This window comes from Lactuca saligna, chromosome 3 (assembly GCF_052625555.1).
Source record: "Lactuca saligna cultivar CGN05327 chromosome 3, ASM5262555v1, whole genome shotgun sequence".
Taxonomy (NCBI): Eukaryota; Viridiplantae; Streptophyta; class Magnoliopsida; order Asterales; family Asteraceae; genus Lactuca; species Lactuca saligna.
Window position 1 is genome coordinate 66,184,122 of NC_136419.1, and position 19,371 is coordinate 66,203,492.

Here is a 19,371-nt window from a genome sequence, read left to right on the forward strand (position 1 = left end):
ATAGTCAACCAAGGCCCAACATATGGCCCAATTTTCCAAATTGGACCCAAACCTCTACATAGACTAATTTAAGGCCCAACCAATTATTCTAGTCCAAACAATTTGGCATGCTGATGGCCCAATAACTAATAATCCTCAAGGCCCAATTATGGCCTATTTTTCCAAATTGGGCCCAAGCCTCTTTAATGGGTCTTATCCTAAAGTCCAATAATCTCCTTAGTCCATAATTGTGTTCCCCATTAGCCCATAAAGGCCCACAACAGCTTAGTCCAATAAATTGCCCAATAAGAACCTAATTTCAATAAGGATTTATCACATAAAATGATGATTAGGGTTAAGTGATCCTACTTAACCCATTAAGGGCTCAATCCATTAAGTCTAAAAATACAATGAAATCGGGCTCGAGTCATATCTTCACTCCATTGTTCAAAATGCGGGTCCCGATAAGTCCAAACCAATAGTTCCAAAATTAGGGTTTTCTAAACCCTAATTAGGGTTTTCTAAACCCTAATTAGGGTTTTCAACCCAATAGGCCTAAAACTAAGTCCTTAGAGCAATTAGGGCTTCATTAGGCCCACTAGGGTCTCATAAGGCCCATTAGGGTTTCATAACGTGGGCACCACCCACTTCCACCTCGGGTAGTGGTGGTCAACGGTGGTGGTACGTGGTGGCAGCCAAATCCCAACATAAACACACACACACACAATAAATAAACACACACACACATACAAACACCCTTGTGGTTGCCGGCAATGGTACGTGGTGGTGGCGGCTTATTAGTTTTCCAGTCAAACAAAACACACATACCAGCATAACAAAAATACACACATTAAGCATGCTTTTGCTCGGAAATAAAAACGACCACCCACCTCACAATGGCATACAAAGGCAGCAATAGTGGCATAGTGGTGGCTCACCATGGTCTCATTTCTCCGTCTTCACAGACAAGGAGGAGATAACATGGTTGTGAACGACAACAATACCCACGAGCTATGAAGCTCCGACCACCTCAACTGACCTATTTCGGGATTGAGACTCAACTCTTGCTCCGGTACCAAAAGGGCGACAACAACAATGCCTGGTGGTCCTCCGATATCGACAAAGGGTATCTGACTCAGTGGTTGACGACGATGCTCCAGCTTCAACAGGTAAGGAGGCGGCAGCGGACGGTGGTCTAGAGGAGGGTCGTGAGAAGGTGGTGACTGAACGACATAGCTAGGGTTAGGGTTATGGACAGATTATATACCCGCCTTCATCCTAATGTTTTTCCATAATAACGTAAATAGCCCCTCCATTTAGAAATATTTTCAAAACTAACCCATTAATTTACCCTTTTAGCCCTCAACATTAAAATCCATTACAATGCAGGTATAATATTTACCAATTACACCCCTGCTTCCACAGTTCCTCTCAAATTCGATCCCTAATTTACCAAACAACCCCTTAGCCTCCAAATTCTCTTCAAATGAAGTCCTAGAAGTTACACTTTAACCCCTGAATAATCTAAATTATATCATCCGGCTCCCCAAAACCAACACTCCACTAAATAATATAGATTTAGGGCGGCTATTCGTTCATCAATTTTATCTATTTAGTTATTTAGTAAACATGATGTTACAATATGTGATATGTTTAGAACTATTATGTTGAATATTCACACCTTTTATGCTGAATTGAGTTCGAATTTATGATGAGTCTGAGATCTGAATTGAGTTATGTTGAATATTCACACCTTCAAACTATTGAATCTGATTTTTGATATCACATTAGTTGTTAATTTTCAAGTGATATTAATTAAAAGAGTCAAAATCATGCTCCAACTGCAAGTAGTCAAGAATATTACATTTTATAGTTCAAAACTTCGGATGATTTGGTTTGATTTTTAGTTTGTTTAACATTTTGTAGGAATGCAATACATAAAAGAAATCACAAGACAACAAGTTTTGGATGATGTTGCTTGATTTGGAGTTATTTTTAATGTTTAAATGTAATATACTATTGTGATGAATTTAGTTTTTCCTATTTTGTACTTTGGTGACTTGGTTGTTTTTGTTACAATATTAGACTTCGGAAATTTCTATTTGGTTCAATTAGTTTATTTAGAATTTATTTGGTATTTTAAGCCTTTGTATTACTTATTGTTCAATTTTAGTTTTTTTTTTTTTTTTTTTTTTTTTTTTTTTTTTTTTTTTTTTTTTCCATTTTCGGGTTTTAGGTTTAGGTTTTTAGGTCTATATCGGGTTTCGGGTTCGGGGTCGGGAAATTTTTCTGCCCCGATGGGGAGCCCGAATAAGAATCCCATCGGGTTTTGGGTTAGGGTTGGGGATGATTTTGTATATCGGGTTTGGGCATGGGATATGTTGCCCCGCCCCGAACCCGTTCTATTGTTATTACTATTTGGTTGTGGCTCTAGAGTAGGATCATCTGTTCGGGTGGCTATCTCTCCACTGGGTACTTATGGTTACACATTTCATGGAGGTTAGTTGGTAGCGGGACTGTGTGTTATGAGAGGACTAGTAGACGGTGGTGAGCTGTATGATTGTTGTTTTTTTGTATTATGTGCCCATTTGTTCCTTGTTTGTTTATATATCAATATATGGTAGTAGTAGGTTGAGGTGGTCCTACCCGGTGCGGGCTAGAGGTAAGCCGTAGGCACGAAAGTTCGAGAAGAGCAGTTGCGTTGAGGTGGTAGGCCGACAAACATTAGGTATTCCAGCCCGATGGTCGATTGGACCCATTGCATGTTAGCATTCCAGTCCAAGGACTAAATGGGTTTGGGCATCCCAACCGGAAGGTTGTGGGTTGTTATGCATGCTTGTATGTTTATCGTATGGGGTATTTTGGGGGAAACTCACTAAACTTTATGCTTACCCAACTGTTTATTTTTTCAAGTATCATCGGTGTCTATGGGAAAGCGAATTCGGGACTGTACACATTCATTGGTACCATTGAGGATTTCACATTTTCTATAATACTTTGATTTTTAATAAATTTAATTTGGAATAAACGGTTTTCTTAATAACGGGTTTATAAATTGGGAAGTTTTACCTTAATAAAAATGAAAATTTTTGGTTGTGAAAATGTGACGTTACAAGTTGGTATTTGAGATCTGGTTTGAGCGAATCGGAGAAACACTTGTGTGAATCCAGTCTCAAACTAGGATCCGAGAGTTTTCGCAAAAGGTTTTGATAAAGAATTTATAGAAAAAGGGTTGTATTAAGGACATAGGCTCGGTTTCTTGTCATGTTCTTGTTTGATTGTTGGCTTAGGACCAGGAACATGGACCTTGATCTAACTTTGGTTTTACAGGAATATGCGGTGTGTACAGTCAGCCAGAGCCCGAACATGCGAATGGTTCCCAAAATACCCATACTTATTATGTTTGTTGAGTTTTGATTTTGCTGATATATGAATTGTTAGAAAAAGCATGCCAGTGGATAAGATTCTTTTAAAAATTATTGAATAGAAGTTCCTGAGTTCATTATTACTTCAAGATATAGGGATTTGCTTGCTATATGTTACTTGATTGCGTGATTACTACGTGTATGTTTATTAGTTGTATATGGTCAGGATTAAATAGCCTTAAAATGATCGACTTGGACTTACTTCCTATTCCTTGTTTGGTTGTGGACTTAGGGCAGAGTCGATTATTCGACAATCTATCTAATCTAGTAGTATGTACAACACGCATGTACAAAAGCAACCGATGGTGCGTGATCGAGGATAATCCTAGGAAGACTGCCTAGGAAGTTAGTTATAGCTCGTAGGAGAAGTGGATGTTAGCATGACTTTGGACCTTAAGATGAATTATTAATCGACTATGGATAGGTGTGAAATGTAGTATGTGCTCGTACTACTAAAAGCACATGATTTGTATGAGATCTAGGAGGAATTTCGAGGCTACTAAGGAACTAATAGAAGTATGGCCTGGTGTGTTGAGGTTGAGTGTTGTGTTGTGATGTTTGATCTGTCCTTGATGTGTTTTAAATATGGAGGCTATTGAAGGTTCAATATTAGGAGCCGAAGGCACTATGAGAGCATACATGAGTGAGGAGGAGATTTGTGGGATCATTGCTGCAGAAGTGGTTGAGGCGATCAGGGAGGTTACTCCGGAGTTGTTTAAGTTGGTAAAAACTGCCATGATTGAGCTATTTGATGATTGTTATGATGCACTTTCTGAGGTTGTTGCCATTGAGTTTCGAGGAGAGAGAGCTTTCCAATATCGGGACTTCGACAATACGAAGCCCCCAGAGTTTGATGGAGTCTCGGACCTGATTGTGGCAATGAGATGATTGTCTGATGCGAAGGGTTGTTTCTTCACGAGTGCATGTCCGCATGGCTAGAAGACTTAGCATTGTAACATTTCTAAACAAATTCAAAACATAAAAAGTAAGCATTATAACTTGAAAAACTAATAATAACACACATGAATTCACTGCTTCATGCCAGGGGTGGGGGGGGGGGGGGGGGGGGTTGTTCTTTACATCAACTTGATATATTCATATTTATAGATGTTTATATTTAATAAATTAAATATGGTTATATGTTGTGATATTTATAGGTAAATTTTTATTAAAACAAATAAAGAAAGATGCAAAACTAGCGGTTGAATGGCTAGTCAAAATAGTCAAACACCCTAGGGCAGTTCTACTGTGGTGCTTATAGTGACACCGACAACCCCTGATTTTTATGGATATAGTATAATTTTTTTGAAATTTTTGTATCATTTTAATGTCAAAATAAGGTTGGCAATGAATTTATATCATTTTAATGTAAAAAAATGAGATTTTATATTTGGTTGGAGATGACATTAAACATAATACATTAACACTAAAATCAGTTATTAAACATAATACATTAACACTAAAATCAGTTATTATTAAAAGGAAAAAGATAATCATATAATTGAATGTAATTTTGTAGAAAAAAAAAGTTACACCTTATTACAATATGACTAATGACTAAGGTAGACACAATGAAATTTCACATGTCCAAATGAAGTTTTATGTAGAAAGGTATGCAATTTGTTGAATTCATTGCCCAAAAAGATCAATCATGAGACGTTTTATAAAAATCACAAAGCCAAGAATCGTTAGTTCTTAATCAAGTTTCTACGAATTAGTAAATTTACATCAAATCATGATATCATATATGATATGATGGTTGCTTTGGGTTCTAGAAACAAAAAGTTATGTTTTGTTTGTTGATTGGGGAAAGCGAAATTCGATTGATATCGATGTGGGAAAGTATCAAATTATTTCCCATTTAAATTTCGTCATTTGTTATGGCAATCGGCGACGTGGTTGTCTTCCTATCTAGTATCCACCGGCGGCCACTTTTCCCGCCTTAAAAAATTGAGGTCAAATCCCTTGAAAATTAACGCGCCACCGGTTTTTAACTTTTCGCAGAAAAGCCGAATTCTAGAATAAATGGAGCCCTGTTTACCTAAACTTCTAAACCTTCTCTATAAAGCCCGCAATTTAATCGGAGTTGCGACCATCGGTTCTTCCTCCGCCGCTGCCTCCGCTGCAATTACATCATCTCCAAAGTTCTCTACTTCCGCCGCCGCTATGGATGATCTCCAAACCCTAAAAACCCGACTCTGCATCATTGGTAGTGGTCCCGCTGCGCATACCGCCGCCATCTATGCCGCCCGCGCGGAGATCAAACCTCTCCTCTTCGAAGGATGGATGGCTAATGACATAGCTGCTGGTGGTCAGCTCACGACGACAACAGACGTGGAGAACTTTCCGGGGTTTCCAGAAGGCATTCTAGGGTTTGAACTCATGGAACGATGTAAAAGTCAATCGATTAGGTTTGGTACTGAAATCTTCTCGGAAACTGTTACTAAAGTTGATTTCTCATCATCTCCTTTCAAAATATTCACCGATTCGAAATCTGTTATTGCCGATTCGGTTATTGTCGCTACCGGCGCTGTCGCGAGGCGGTTAACTTTCCCCGGCTCCGGTGAGGGAAAATCAGGGTTTTGGAACAAAGGTATTTCAGCTTGTGCCGTTTGCGATGGTGCTGCTCCGATCTTCAGAGGTAAACCGCTAGCAGTGATTGGTGGAGGTGATTCTGCCATGGAAGAAGCCAATTACTTAACTAAATACGGATCAAAGGTTTACATCATTCACAGGAGAGGTGAGTTCAGGGCTTCCAAAATCATGCAACAGAGAGCCATGAATAACCCCAAGATCGAGGTTATATGGAACTCAGCGGTGGAGGAAGCTTATGGTGCAGAAGGGAAATCTCTTCTCGGAGGATTGAAAGTGAAGAATGTTGTCAATGGTGAGATTTCAGATTTGCAGGTTTCTGGTTTGTTCTTCGCAATTGGGCATGAACCAGCTACTAAGTTCTTGGATGGGCAGCTGGAGCTTGATTCCGATGGTTATGTTGTGACTAAGCCGGGAACCACCATCACCAGTGTAAAGGGTGTCTTTGCAGCCGGAGATGTTCAGGACAAGAAGTACAGACAAGCTATCACTGCTGCTGGTTCTGGTAAGTTTCTTATCACTCTTTGTTCAACAATTTATCTTTAAATGAATGAATTTGATTACTAATTCGCTTATATACTTCACACAAGGTTTTGATAGATGCATTCGTCTATATATATTTGTTTTGTTAATGATTCATTGAAAGTTTATCATTGAATAAGCTCTATGATGGAATGAAAAAATCTCGTTTGATTTTGCTACACAGGAATGGAATGTATCATTCCTCATGGAATGTGATTCTTTAGCAATTAATGTTTATTTCTTCTTATTAATACAATTTTTGTTTCTTTTATTTATAACTTTAATTTCTCCTAGGTTTTTTATAATCATACAAAACAAATGACATGATTAAATGGTTTATTCCATTCATTCCTCATTCCATTCCTACATGATTAAATTCCATCATTTCCAAACTGACCCAAAATCTTGAATTGTATGAATCATCGCAAGATCTACAAAGATTTGTTATGATATCTTTTTTATTTCAACTAATCAAATAAATGCAACAAAGTTTTCATAGCATGTGATTTTATAAAAAAGCAATGGAATATTATTACTTATCTCACACATGTATGATTAAAAAAGACATGAAAGTATTATATTATCATTTAATATTTACACATAAAGCTTGGCAACCACTACTACACTCTAGATGCATGTATTCAATTCCAAACTTCCTTCATTTGTATAAATGACTGAAATGCCCTTTAATATAATTTGTTTTTGTGATGAAGGGTGCATGGCAGCTTTAGATGCAGAACATTATCTGCAGGAAATTGGATCCCAGCAAGGGAAGAGTGATTGATGATCTCAAATTGCCAAGAAAGAAAATTTTATAAAAGCTTGATTCATGTATGGCTTTATAACATTTAAGAATATTGGTATTTAATATTTTATTGGCTGGAATATGCCAAGAATTAATTTATTTATCATATTTGTTTGCTTTAAAAAAACTATTTAGTGGATGATGGATGATATGCTGTTGAAAATGCTCAAAATTTAATTTGTTTCACTTCTACTATTTATGCCATGATCATAAGGTTATAACATTATACTTTTGTTTCTATCAAAATTGATCGAAACAATTTTGAATGAATGATCTTCAATATTGAATGCTGAATGATCTTCAATATTCAATGGTATTGTAGTCGATTATTAAATTGATCTTCCAATTTGATAGTTATGTTTTTACAAAAAAACATAATTTGAGCTTTAAGAAAACGATAGATCAATCTTTTGCCATAATGGAGAGAAGTGCTATTGTTTTAAAAATTGTGAGGGTTTTATGTGCAAATGAGATTCTGTTTATTATTTTGTGTAATCCACAGTTTCATGAAATGATAAATGCAATAAAAAATGCACAATGTTTTATTAGATGAATGTACAAGATACAACATCAATTTGTGCTATTTTATACGCTACATAAGCAAATGATGTAATAACATCAAGTGGGAAAATGGATAAAATACAACACCAAATTTTTGAAAATAAATATGTTTTATTTTTGATCTTTTTTCCTTTTTCGATTCTCTCTCTCTCTCTCTCTTTTTTTTTTTTTTTTTTTTTTTAATAATGTTTTTAATCACTAGAATGAATATATTTTTATAAAACATAAAATCTTAAAAACAAAAATATTTAAAATCTAAAATTATGATTACATTAAAAAAACATAACTTTAAACCTAAAATCATAACTAAAATATAATTCAAATTACTTCTAAAATCACACAACAATCCTAATTAACCCAACTATTTCTTCATAATTTGTTAATTCATCGCTCGTAGCACCGCTAGATAAGTAGACGCTAAACCCTCATCACTCGTTCGAAGAATTGACAACTAATGCGTCATTTGTTCCCTCTCTTTTTGCTCCTGCTTCTCCTGTGCCCATCTTTCTAAGAACTCCAAAATTACAACGTTTCAAGTCATTCTTTTCTTTTATCAATAAATTGTGTTCATCGAATTTCGTTCTCATTTCCGTCACCTCTTTTGCTTTCGCTTCAACCTCCTCCGCATGCCTTGCAGCACGCCTCGCTTTGTTGCGTACGGGAGGTCGTCGTGATGGGGATATCTCCTCGATATCATCCGAGATCTCATCAGTGTCAGCGTTTAGGTCGACGTGAGTCCGTGCGTCCGACACGTCGACCGAGCTAGAATTGTGAGACCTTTTGGATTGAACCTCTGACGATGTAGGCGTTTTATTCCACTTTGGATCCGCTCACAACAACTCCCATGATTTTTCAAACTCGAAAACATATCCCATTTCGACCCGATATATATATATATATATATATATATATATATATATATATATATATATATATATATATATATATATATATATATATTGCAGATTTGAACAAATCTAAGTCGTTGGTTCTGCTTTGTTGTTACACCTCAAGCCGATTGTAAATACCATTGAATTTGCTGCACCGCTTAGTTATTTGACTCCATTTGCTGCTCAACATATCATTGTTGCGATAAGAATTTTTCTTCAAAATGGCGTGAAACGTACTGCGCACCGCCCCCAATAAGCTCATTTCTTCATTCCATTTATGTGGACATCGTCTTTTGAAGTAGCACACCAAGCCGCCATCAAAGCATATTCCTCCTCCGGTGTCCACCATTGTGGAATGTCTGCATTTTCTGTTTCGACCGCTATCGATTTCCCTTTCGATTTTGCTTCCCCTTTCCCTCTCCTACTACCTCCCGCTTCCACTTCAACCTGTAACGCCCCGTTCTTCAAGTGTTTAATTATGAGTCCTTGAGATTTAAGAGAAAGGTAATTCTGGTCCCTTTCGAGAAATGAGTTTCATCCGAGAAGGTTTCGGGTGGGTGTATTTGTTAGAAGTATTCGGCTTCTCGTCACCCTCGTATGAATGTAAAGTTATTTGAGAGTGGGTTTAGATTAGAGGAGTTGCGGTGCTTCGAAGTTGACCGTTGTTTATAGCTCTTTGTGGTATAAGTGGAAAAATGGTCCCATGCATGCATGCTTTTGATCTTGAAGTCTGGCTGGGTACGCCCAGCGTAAGTTGGACGTACGCCCAGCGTAGAGGGGTGAATAGATGCGGGTGGCCGGGTGAGTACGCCCAGCATACCAGGGAGGTACGCCCAACGTACTCTCAGAAACTTCAAACCCTATTTTAGGGTCAGCCACTATATAAGGAACATGTTGGTTCACCCCTCAGCCTCCTTATGCTTGTCTTCAACCTCAAAGAAACCCTAGATCTCGTATCCTCTCATATTTGGGTGTGTTTGACCTTGGAAAGCTATTGTTGGCAAAAGAAAGGCTTGAAGGAGAAAAGGGAAGTTGTCAAAGAAGAAGAAGAATGTGTGGACCTTGTAGATCTGAAGAAATACCACATTTGGAGCTGGTTTAAGGTATAAAGTTTCTTGCTTGACCTTCTTATGGCATAGATCTATGTATTTTGAAGCTTTGTCTCCATTCTTGTCCCAAAAGTCCTCTCCTTGTTGTATAGTTCGATTTGGTCAAGATTATCTGTCCTTTCAGACCTTTGGAGAGGTCGTGAGTGATAAAAATGAGGTCCCAAGGGCTATAGTTATTCCATGTATGAGTTATAAGGGTCTTAATGGATTAAGACCTTGGATTAAGAGCTTAAGGGCGTCCCAAGTGATAAAGTCTGAGACTTTATGATTTCTAATCATATTTGGCCTATGGATCTGAAGTTTGGCCTTAAGAGCTTAAGCCATTAAGATGTTAAAAGGACTTAATGGATCTCGCAGTTACGCCCCGCATAACCTTCGAGTCCGCCCCGCGTAGCGGGCCAGAGCCCCGTTTTATTTTGGTGATCATTGTAGTACGCCCAACGTACCAAGGAGAGTACGCTCAACGTACTCCTCCTGTGGACTTTCTTTTGGGCCTTTGTGTTGGGCCATTTGTGGGTTGTTGGTGTTTGGGCCAAGTTTGGAAATTATGAATAGAGTATTTTGGGCCCAATTAATATTATGGATATTGGATCTAGGCCCATTTGGTGAGGTGGGCCCAATTTGGTAAATTGGGCCAATGTGGACTTTGTGTGAGATTTGGACTTTGGTCTTGGTCCGATAAGAGGAAGTATGTTTGACCTAATGCTTATGCTTGTTATGTTGGATAGTTCGGGTTTTGCGGTGAGTTGGTGGTTCGAGAGTCTGCTTCTTCCGTTCAGAGTATCGGTATTCGCGAGGTGAGTTATCCTCACTATATCAACAGGGTCTAAGGCACAAAGGCCGACCCTTTATTTGGATTGAGATTCGGATATGGTTATTATGTTATTGTTTGATATGTCTGTATCCTGGTAGCTAGGATGGTATATGCTAGAGACCTGGTTAAGGTCGGTTTCCCGATATATAGAGTGATGCTATGCTAGTGACTGGTTAGGTCGGTAACCTGGTTAGGGTAATGATATGTTATGTGATCTGCTTGATCGGTTTGTTGACTATGACTGTTATATGATTGTATGTATGTGCACATGGTTGTTTGGACTGGAGATGGGTTGAGGCGGGTCCTGCTTTGTGTTGTAGGCCAAGATACCCAGGGCGGACCGGTTATTCCGAAGGCCCAGCGAGCGGTCCGGATAGGCTGTAGGCCCCACGAGGGCGGACCAGACATGCCGAGGCTCGGAGAGTGGACCAGGCCGACTGAAGGCCCGATGCGGGCGGACCAGTCATACTGTAGACTCAGAGAGTGGACCAGGTGGGTTGAAGGCCCAGTGCGGGCGGACCAACCACACTGTAGACTCGAAGGACATGTCTAGACTCGGAGGGTGGATTCGGTGGACTGAAGGCCCGATACGGCGGACCAGTCACACAGTAAACCCAATATGCATGACTGTTCTATGTTCTGTTATGTTATGTATGCTTTTTATGTTATGGGCCGGAAGTTAATATGTTTTGGACCGGAAGGTCGTAGCCTGGAAGGGCGTATATGTGGTTGGTATTTTGGGGGAATCTCACTAAGTTTATGTTTTATGAAATGGATCTGGGAATACTCTGATAAATAATGTATTGAAAACCTTTTTGTAATAATGTTATTAAAATGGATTGTTTTGAAAAGTTTAAATTATGTTGAAATTTTTGGTCGTTACACAACCAATGGTTGTGTTGTAGGCGATGGGGTGTTGGTTGTTTGTTGCATCGAAGCAAAAGTAGGGAAAACATTTTGTTGTAAATTTAGGTTTTGACCAAATAAATTTTGGTGAAGGTAAGGTGAGTTGGGAAATTGCAGTGACGATGAAGCGAGATTGAAAGCGACGCCTTGGTATGAGATTTGTGGTGATCCTTGAGACGATAAAAGATTGAAATAATTTTTATAACCCGCAAATCCGAGAGGCCTGTTTTGTTTCGTTGTGTGTTTGGGTTTTATGATAGAAGGGGGGGGGGGGGTTGGGTTTTGCTCTATTTTTTAAAAATTTAAAGAAAGTATGTGTATAAGATATAGAGAGAATGAGTGAAAGGTTTAAAAAAATGGGTTAAAAACAGTATTTATAAAGATAAAAAAGTAATTTTTTTTAATTTAAGTTTTGACCGTTTGCAAACGGTCGAGTAACTAAACGTTCAAATTTTCACCCATTTCAGTGGTAATGACCACGAGTGATGCAATAACGAGATGCAACGAGGAGGAGGGAGGGAGGGGGGGGGGGGGGGTTTCCGCGTTACAACATCTGAAACGACCCAAAAATCACGACCAAAAAAATATTTCTTTAAAAGCATTACTAGAATCATATTTATAAAAACTGTATCATAAGTCATAACATAAATTCTCGAGTATTAATTCAAAACATAATATCATTATCAGAGTCAAACATTCCCAGGCTAACTGACTATGGTGTGTGCACTGCAATCTCCCCGAGCTCCTCTTTTGAAAACTGAGTACCTGAAACCAAAACTGAAAACCGTAAGCATGAAGCTTAGTGAGCTCCCCCAATCTAACACATACCATACAACAACATATAAAGCACATACTGGGCCTTGCCCACTGCATCGGACCAATGTCCGGACTAACTGGGGCCTTGCCCCTACATCGGACCGAAGTCCGGAAACTGACTGGGACCTTGTCCCCTGCATCGGACCGAAGTCCGGACTAACTAGGGCCTTGCCCCCTGCATCGGACCGAAGTCCGGAAACTGACTGGGACCTTGTCCCCTGCATCGGACCGAAGTCCGGGCTAACTGGGGCCTTGCCCCTACATCGGACCGAAGTCCGGAAACTGACTGGGACCTTGTCCCCTGCATCGGACCGAAGTCCGGGCTAACTGACTGAACATAGCATAGCATAACATATCAACTAGCATGAACACATATACTGCATACTACATCGGGCCGTAGCCCGGAACACATAACACATAACACATAAAACATAGCATATATATCCTGTCTGAGCCACGAAGGCATCAAACATACTAACTACTGCATCGGACCGAAGTCCGGAAACTACTGCTAACTAAACGGGTCGGCATTGTGGCCTTAGACCCGTCCCTACTGGAAGGAAACTCACCTGAGACTGCTGAACTGATGCTGCTAATCCTCTTGACTGCTACTTGACCTCTGACTCCGAACTGCTACTCCACTAACTCTTCGAGCTTCAAAAGCCAATAAAACACTTAGTCCAACTGACCTCCAAAGGTCACTAGGTCAACTCTGGTCAAGGTCAAAATCCTAGTCAATGTCAACCTTCCAGGTCAACCCTACTCACCGAGTTTACCTACTGACTCGCCGAGTTCCTACGCTCAGGGTCTTTCTTATTCGCGACTCGACTCGCCGAGTCAGTCTATGACTCGCCAAGTCCAACTAGTTCCAAGTCCTGTCCTGTCCAACTCGCTGAGTCACCACCCGACTCACTGATTCAAGTCTCAACTCGAAGGGTTTAGGGTTTCGCGATTTGACTCGCCGAGTCCTAGACAATCTTCAACCAACTCGTCGAGTTGTTCATCCAACTCGCCGAGGCCATGCCTAACTTCATCGGACTCGACGAGCTGCTCATCCTACTCGTCGAGTTCCTCCTCATCTTCAAGCTACTCGCCGAGTCCACTCGAAGGACTCGCCGAGTCTATCCAGTCCTCAATCCATGCAGTGGCTTTTCGAGCCAAACAGAACTTCCAACTCATAGATCCATACTTCTAGGGCCTATTCCCCACGTAAAGTGGCAAACTTTACGTGTAGATTGAGAGATCTATGCTCAAAACATACTAAATTAGGGTTTATGGCAACCATGCTTCTTCAACATACCAAGGGCTGATACTTTAGGGGATTCAAGACCAAAACCAACATGGATCTGAGGTAGCAACCTCAGATCTGAACCTCCAACTCGAATTGGTTACATAACAAACCAACAATGACCAAAACTCACACATAAGAATAGATCTAGATGCAAAGGGAGTCCAAGCAACAGCTTATTACCTCCAATTGTTCTGAAATGACTCCACAATCCCAGATCTACAGTCCCTTCTTACACCTCCAAGGTCTTTCTTCCTCCTCCAAGCTTTAGTGCATTCCTCAAGGCAAGATCTAGCTCAAAAATGGATATGGCGGCTAGGGTTTGGTGTTCTGGGGTAGAGAGGTAGTAAAGGAACCCTAGGAAGGAGAAGGAGACGCTTATATACGCTCCAAGTCCCGAATTTAGGGTTTTCCTCGATCAGACCCAACTCGTTGAGTCTACTTGGCCGACTCGCCGAGTCGGTCGCTTACACCACGACCCGGTTCCCGCTCGGACTCGCCGAATCCCTCCATGGACTCGTCGAGTCTCTCCTTAAAATTGAGGTCTTCTTTCTTTTCTTGACTTTCCAAACTTTGGGGTGTCACAACATCGTTATGGTCTGACACATCAACCCATAACGAGTAACTTTTGACCAATACCGTGGACTTAACACCATTTGAGATACATAGTATTCACATGGCATTTCTATAGCATTTGATGAGTGGTCAAACATGTCTATGTTCAAGTAGGATGCCAAAACCACTTTTAAAACATTGACTAGCTTTTGCTATCAAAACTTTCTAAAACTTGTTTTCATGAATGTAACAAGTATACATATATAAACAACTAGAAATCAAGTCATATAAGAAGCAACTTTTAAAAATATGGAAAGTAGTAAGTAGGGATGTGTGTTCTTTGTAACTCACCTTAATTAAGGTATATAAAAGCTTCTAACTCTAACATTGTTCTTCCTCTTCAAGAATGATTTAGGAACTCAAATATTACCTAAAAGCATCAAAAGGTGTATTGAAATCATATTAAGTGATCCATTAAGTCACTTATTAATCTCTTTCCTAAATCTTAAATTTTATTATTTTAATGTTTTCTTCATGTCAAAACATGAATGTAGGCAATAACTGAGCATGGTTTGGAGTCCGGATAAAAAAGTTAATGCATATTTTATGGATGACCAAATATTTCTCCAGAGAACACTAGCATAACCTATGCATTGCCCAACAGTCCAAAAACATACCAAACTTCATTTCTAATTGTTATTTATACTTTGATATCTAACCTTGAGAACAAACGTTTTTATTTTTTCTTTTTAGCTTTGCTTGAACAAATTTTCTAATTCACGATAAGTGGCTCGTCTATTATTTGCCTTCCGTTAATGAAAATTAAAATATGTATCTCTAGATAGAAAGACTTAAAGTTTTAGATATAACAATCTAGACTTCAAATTTTTGATATCTTGAATGGTGCCGAATAGGTTCTAGAAAATATTGATATAAACTCACCAATTTTGTTGTAATCCGTCCACTTAGGGTATAAAAGTATTTAAACGAAGGTATGCAAAATTAGTATTTACTAATTATTTAAAATATTGAATAACACTTGTTGTAAAAGTTTAAGGGTATTCATGCATACCTTTATTAAACTACAGATCCGCCCCTCAAGCCTAGCATCTTGCTTGCCCTTTGAACAATAGATGCCGGAAAATTTTCGGAAAAGAAAAAAAAAAATTCATAACAAATGTATTAATTTGGATTTGACTAAGTATATATGCACTAAAAAGTTTCACGAAAGGACACGTGTAGGGTAGTTGTACGACCAGATTTGTTATTGTTAATTGACCGTACGTGTTTCATGGGTATACTGTATTTGTGACCTCTCATCCACTGAAGCTGTGTAGCTATAAAATCCGAGTTGCATGCCATTCTTAATCTCATAATTAAGTTCGACTCCAAAGTTAGAGAAGCAAGAAATGGAAAGGAGCAAATTAATTTTGATATCAATCGTAGTTACATTGGTTTGTTGTTTGGGGGTTGTGCAGGGGTTCACATATGACGACAAGGAGGTTCATACGGAAGAGGGCAGGGAGGCTATGTTTGAAAGATGGAGGAGCCACCACAAGTTGGAGGAAATAAGCCTTGAAGCCAAAAGGAAACAGTACAACACGTTCAAGTCTAGACTGGAACATGTTCACAAGACAAACAAGGCCAACTTGGGATTTAAGTTAGAGCTGAACAGGTTTGCAGGGATGACTCGTGAGGAGATACAGAGCAAGTTTACTGGATTTAAGGGTGCCCCTCCCAATCCTTGCCCTGCAAAGGATGCTGGTTGTCCGGGTGGTGGTTGCCCAGCGGACAGTGGTTGCTGCCCAGGTGGTGGTTGCCCGGCAAAGGACGGCGGTTGCTGCCCAGGCGGTGGTTGCCCAGCAAAGGACGGTGGTTGCCCGGCCGGTGGTTGCCCAGCGGACAGTGGTTGCTGCCCGGGCGGTGGTTGCCCAGCAAAGGACGGCGGTTGTCCGGCCGGTGGTTGCCCAGCGGATAGTGGTTGCTGCCCGGGCGGTGGTTGCCCAGCAAAGGACGGCGGTTGCCCGGGCGGTGGTTGCCCAGCGGACAGTGGTTGCTGCCCGGGCGGTGGTTGCCCAGCAAAGGACGGCGGTTGCCCAGCAGATAGTGGTTGTTGCCCGGGCGGTGGTTGCCCAGCAAAGGACGGCGGTTGCCCAGCAGCGGACAGTGGTTGCTGCCCGGGCGGTGGTTGCCCAGCAAAGGACGGAGGTTGTCCGGCCGGTGGTTGCTGCCCAGGCGGTGGTTGCCCTGCAAAGGACGGTGGTTGCCCAGCCGGTGGTTGCCCAGCGGACAGTGGTTGCTGCCCTGGCGGTGGTTGCCCGGCAAAAGACGGCGGTTGCCCAGCAGACAGTGGTTGCTGCCCTGGCGGTGGTTGCCCAGCAAAGGACGGCGGTTGCCCGGCCGGTGGTTGCCCAACAGACAGTGGTTGCTGCCCGGGCGGCGGTTGCCCGGCAAAAGACGGCGGTTGCCCAGCGGACAGTGGTTGCTGCCCGGCAAAGGACGGCGGTTGCCCGGGCGGTGGTTGTCCAGCAAAGGACAGCGGTTGTGCGGGCGGCGGTTGCCCAGCGAATGATGGCGGTTGCTCTGGAGGCGGTTGCCCGGCAAAGGACAGCGGTTGCCCGGCAAAGGACAGCGGTTGCCCGGGTGGTGGATGCCCAGCAAAAGACACGAACACTATTTTCAAACCAATAGATAACACCGGCGGTGGTTGCCCGGCGAAGGACGGTGGTTGCCCGGGAGGCGGTTGCCCGGCAAAAGATGGCGGTTGCCCGGGAGGCGGTTGCCCGGGCGGCGGTTGCCCGGCGGCGGACGGAGGTTGCCCGGCGGCAGACGGAGGTTGCCCAGGCGGCGGTTGCTCGGCAAAGGACGGTGGTTGTTCGGGCGGCGGTTGCCCGGCAAAGGACGGTGGTTGTTCGGGCGGTGGTTGCCCGGCAAAGGACGGCGGTTGCCCGGCAAAGGATGGCGGTTGTGCGGGCGGTGGTTGCCCGGCAAAGGACGACGGTTGTGCGGGCGGTGGTTGCCCGGCAAAGGACGGCGGTTGCCCGGCAAAGGACGGTGGTTGTTCGGGCGGCGGTTGCCCGGCGAAGGACGATGGTTGTTCGGGCGGCGGTTGCCCGGCGAAGGACGATGGTTGTTCGGGCGGCGGTTGCCCGGCGAAGGACGGTGGTTGTTCGGGCGGCGGTTGCCCGGCGAAGGACGGTGGTTGCTCGGGTGGCAGTTGCCCGGCGAAGGATGGTGGTTGCTCGGGCGGCGGTTGCCCGGCGAAGGACGGCGGTTGCTCGGGTGGCGGTTGCCCGGCGAAGGACGGCGGTTGTCCAGGTGGCGGTTGCCCGGCGAAGGACGGCGGTTGCCCAGCGAAGGACGGTGGTTGTCCAGGTGGCGGTTGCCCAGCGAAGGACGGTGGTTGTCCAGGTGGTGGTTGCCCCGGGGGCAGTTGCCCGGCGAAGGACGGCGGTTGCTCGGGCGGTGGTTGCCCAGCAAAAGATGGCGGTTGCCCGGCAAAAGATGGCAGAGAGGCTACTGCAAGCAAGGACAACTGGTATTGGGATTTCAAGTATCGTAACGTCACTGACGTCCCTGCCGAGATGGACTGGAGAAACCATAATGCAGTTACCCGTGTCAAGAATCAAGGAATGTGTGGTACGTAACACCGGCCTACACTTTTTTTTAAATTCTTTTTGCAACTTACATAAACAAACGTGCATGGTTCTTTTCAATTAAAAAGAAAAAGCATGATAATTAATTAAGGATTTGATCGATGCATCGTTGAAATTTGTAATATTAAACGTACGTACTGCATGCAGGGAGTTGCTATGCATTTCCAACAGTGGATTCCGTTGAAGGAATCCATTCAATCGTAAATGGCGAGCTAATAGAATTATCACCAAAAGAAATTATCGACTGTGCTAATGTAGGCGGATGTAACGGAGGCTCACCTCAAGATTCTTTCAAATACATCGCCAATAATGGAGGTCTAACTACCGAGAAGAACTACCCTTACAAACCTGTAGTTGAGACTTGCACATTAGAAAAGGTAATGCATCGATATTAATTAGTTGTTGATTTCACGTGCATTTACTAATTATATTGAGGGATTAATTAAAATTTGCATGCATATGCATGTGTTTGTGTCAACTTTTTTCAATTATGACAGGCAAAAGATATCGCCGTAGAAATTCATGGATATCAAGACGTCCCCAGGGACGAAACTGATGAGCATCTATTGAAAGCAGTTGCACACCAACCTGTAGCTGTTTCAACGTCATGGGGAGATAATTTAGCGTTATATAAAGAGGTAACTCAAAACTCACATACATAATATGTATATTATTGTTACTTTAAAAACTAACAAATGCTACCTAGGTAGCACCACATTCTTTCATATTTTACTATATATATGGATGATAAGGTAACTAAGGTAAATAATTTAATAGGGAATTGTGCAAGGACCATGCGACACGACAGTTTTGCATTCAACGCTAGCAGTTGGATATGGTACAGACCCGGATGGAACCAAGTACTGGATATTGAAGAACTCGTGGGGAGAAGAGTGGGGAGACAAAGGATACTACAAACTCCACCGTGGAATTCCTGACAAGAAGGGAATGTGCGGCATAGCACAATTTGCTGCTTATCCTGTCATTGAAGCTGATAGTGGAATACATGCCTCACCTGGTGCAGTTGTTAAGGGTGTTAAAAAGCGCTAGACGTTCGTATGCCCAACTTAAGTTGGATGTGATTGTTTCTCCATTCTAAATAATCGGTTGCTGACGCGGATCCGATTCAGGCAACTCTACATTTTTTAGTATGTAATTCAACTATAAATTTGTACCCGTGCAAAGCGGTGATGACGAATAGTTTTTTTCGGCAATTCTTTTCGAAACATGTTATCTTACAAGGAAAACACAATATATTGGAAAATATAATTTACCATTTGTTTGTTAATTCTCTCCGAAAATCGAACCTACAAACAACTAAAGCAACATATAAAGAACCTCCAAATTAGCAACAAATTAGCAAACGTTGAATAATCTTCTATTGACGAATGATTTTTTTTTCCGATGATTTGCTATGTATATACTAATTGTAAATCTATGCAATGCATTGGTG

The 19,371-nt window shown here is 41.7% G+C and overlaps 2 protein-coding genes across 2 annotated transcripts; both read left to right on the plus strand.

Annotated features, from left to right (window-relative positions):
* Nucleotides 1–5,288: 5,288 nt before the first annotated feature.
* On the plus strand, nt 5,289–7,509 carry LOC145036751 (thioredoxin reductase NTRB-like). The gene is made up of 2 exons (XM_078985225.1): nt 5,289–6,501; nt 7,232–7,509. Exons 1-2 carry the CDS (start codon nt 5,430–5,432, stop codon nt 7,300–7,302), a joined length of 1,143 nt encoding a protein of 380 aa, XP_078841351.1. The 5' UTR covers nt 5,289–5,429; the 3' UTR covers nt 7,303–7,509.
* Nucleotides 7,510–15,647: 8,138 nt separating this feature from the next.
* On the plus strand, nt 15,648–19,116 carry LOC145036752 (uncharacterized). The gene is made up of 4 exons (XM_078985226.1): nt 15,648–17,901; nt 18,066–18,295; nt 18,416–18,556; nt 18,696–19,116. The coding sequence occupies exons 1-4, from the start codon at nt 15,672–15,674 to the stop codon at nt 18,966–18,968; spliced, it is 2,874 nt and encodes a 957-aa protein (XP_078841352.1). The 5' UTR covers nt 15,648–15,671; the 3' UTR covers nt 18,969–19,116.
* Nucleotides 19,117–19,371: the final 255 nt, after the last annotated feature.

Coding starts and splice junctions, on each gene's coding strand:
- LOC145036751 (XM_078985225.1), top strand. CDS start 5,430: ATGGAGCCCTGTTTACCTAAACTTCTAAACCTTCTCTATAAAGCCCGC. Junction 6,502..7,231: donor TATCACTGCTGCTGGTTCTG/GTAAGTTTCTTA, acceptor TTTGTGATGAAG/GGTGCATGGCAGCTTTAGAT.
- LOC145036752 (XM_078985226.1), top strand. CDS start 15,672: ATGGAAAGGAGCAAATTAATTTTGATATCAATCGTAGTTACATTGGTT. Junction 17,902..18,065: donor CAAGAATCAAGGAATGTGTG/GTACGTAACACC, acceptor TACTGCATGCAG/GGAGTTGCTATGCATTTCCA. Junction 18,296..18,415: donor AGACTTGCACATTAGAAAAG/GTAATGCATCGA, acceptor CAATTATGACAG/GCAAAAGATATCGCCGTAGA.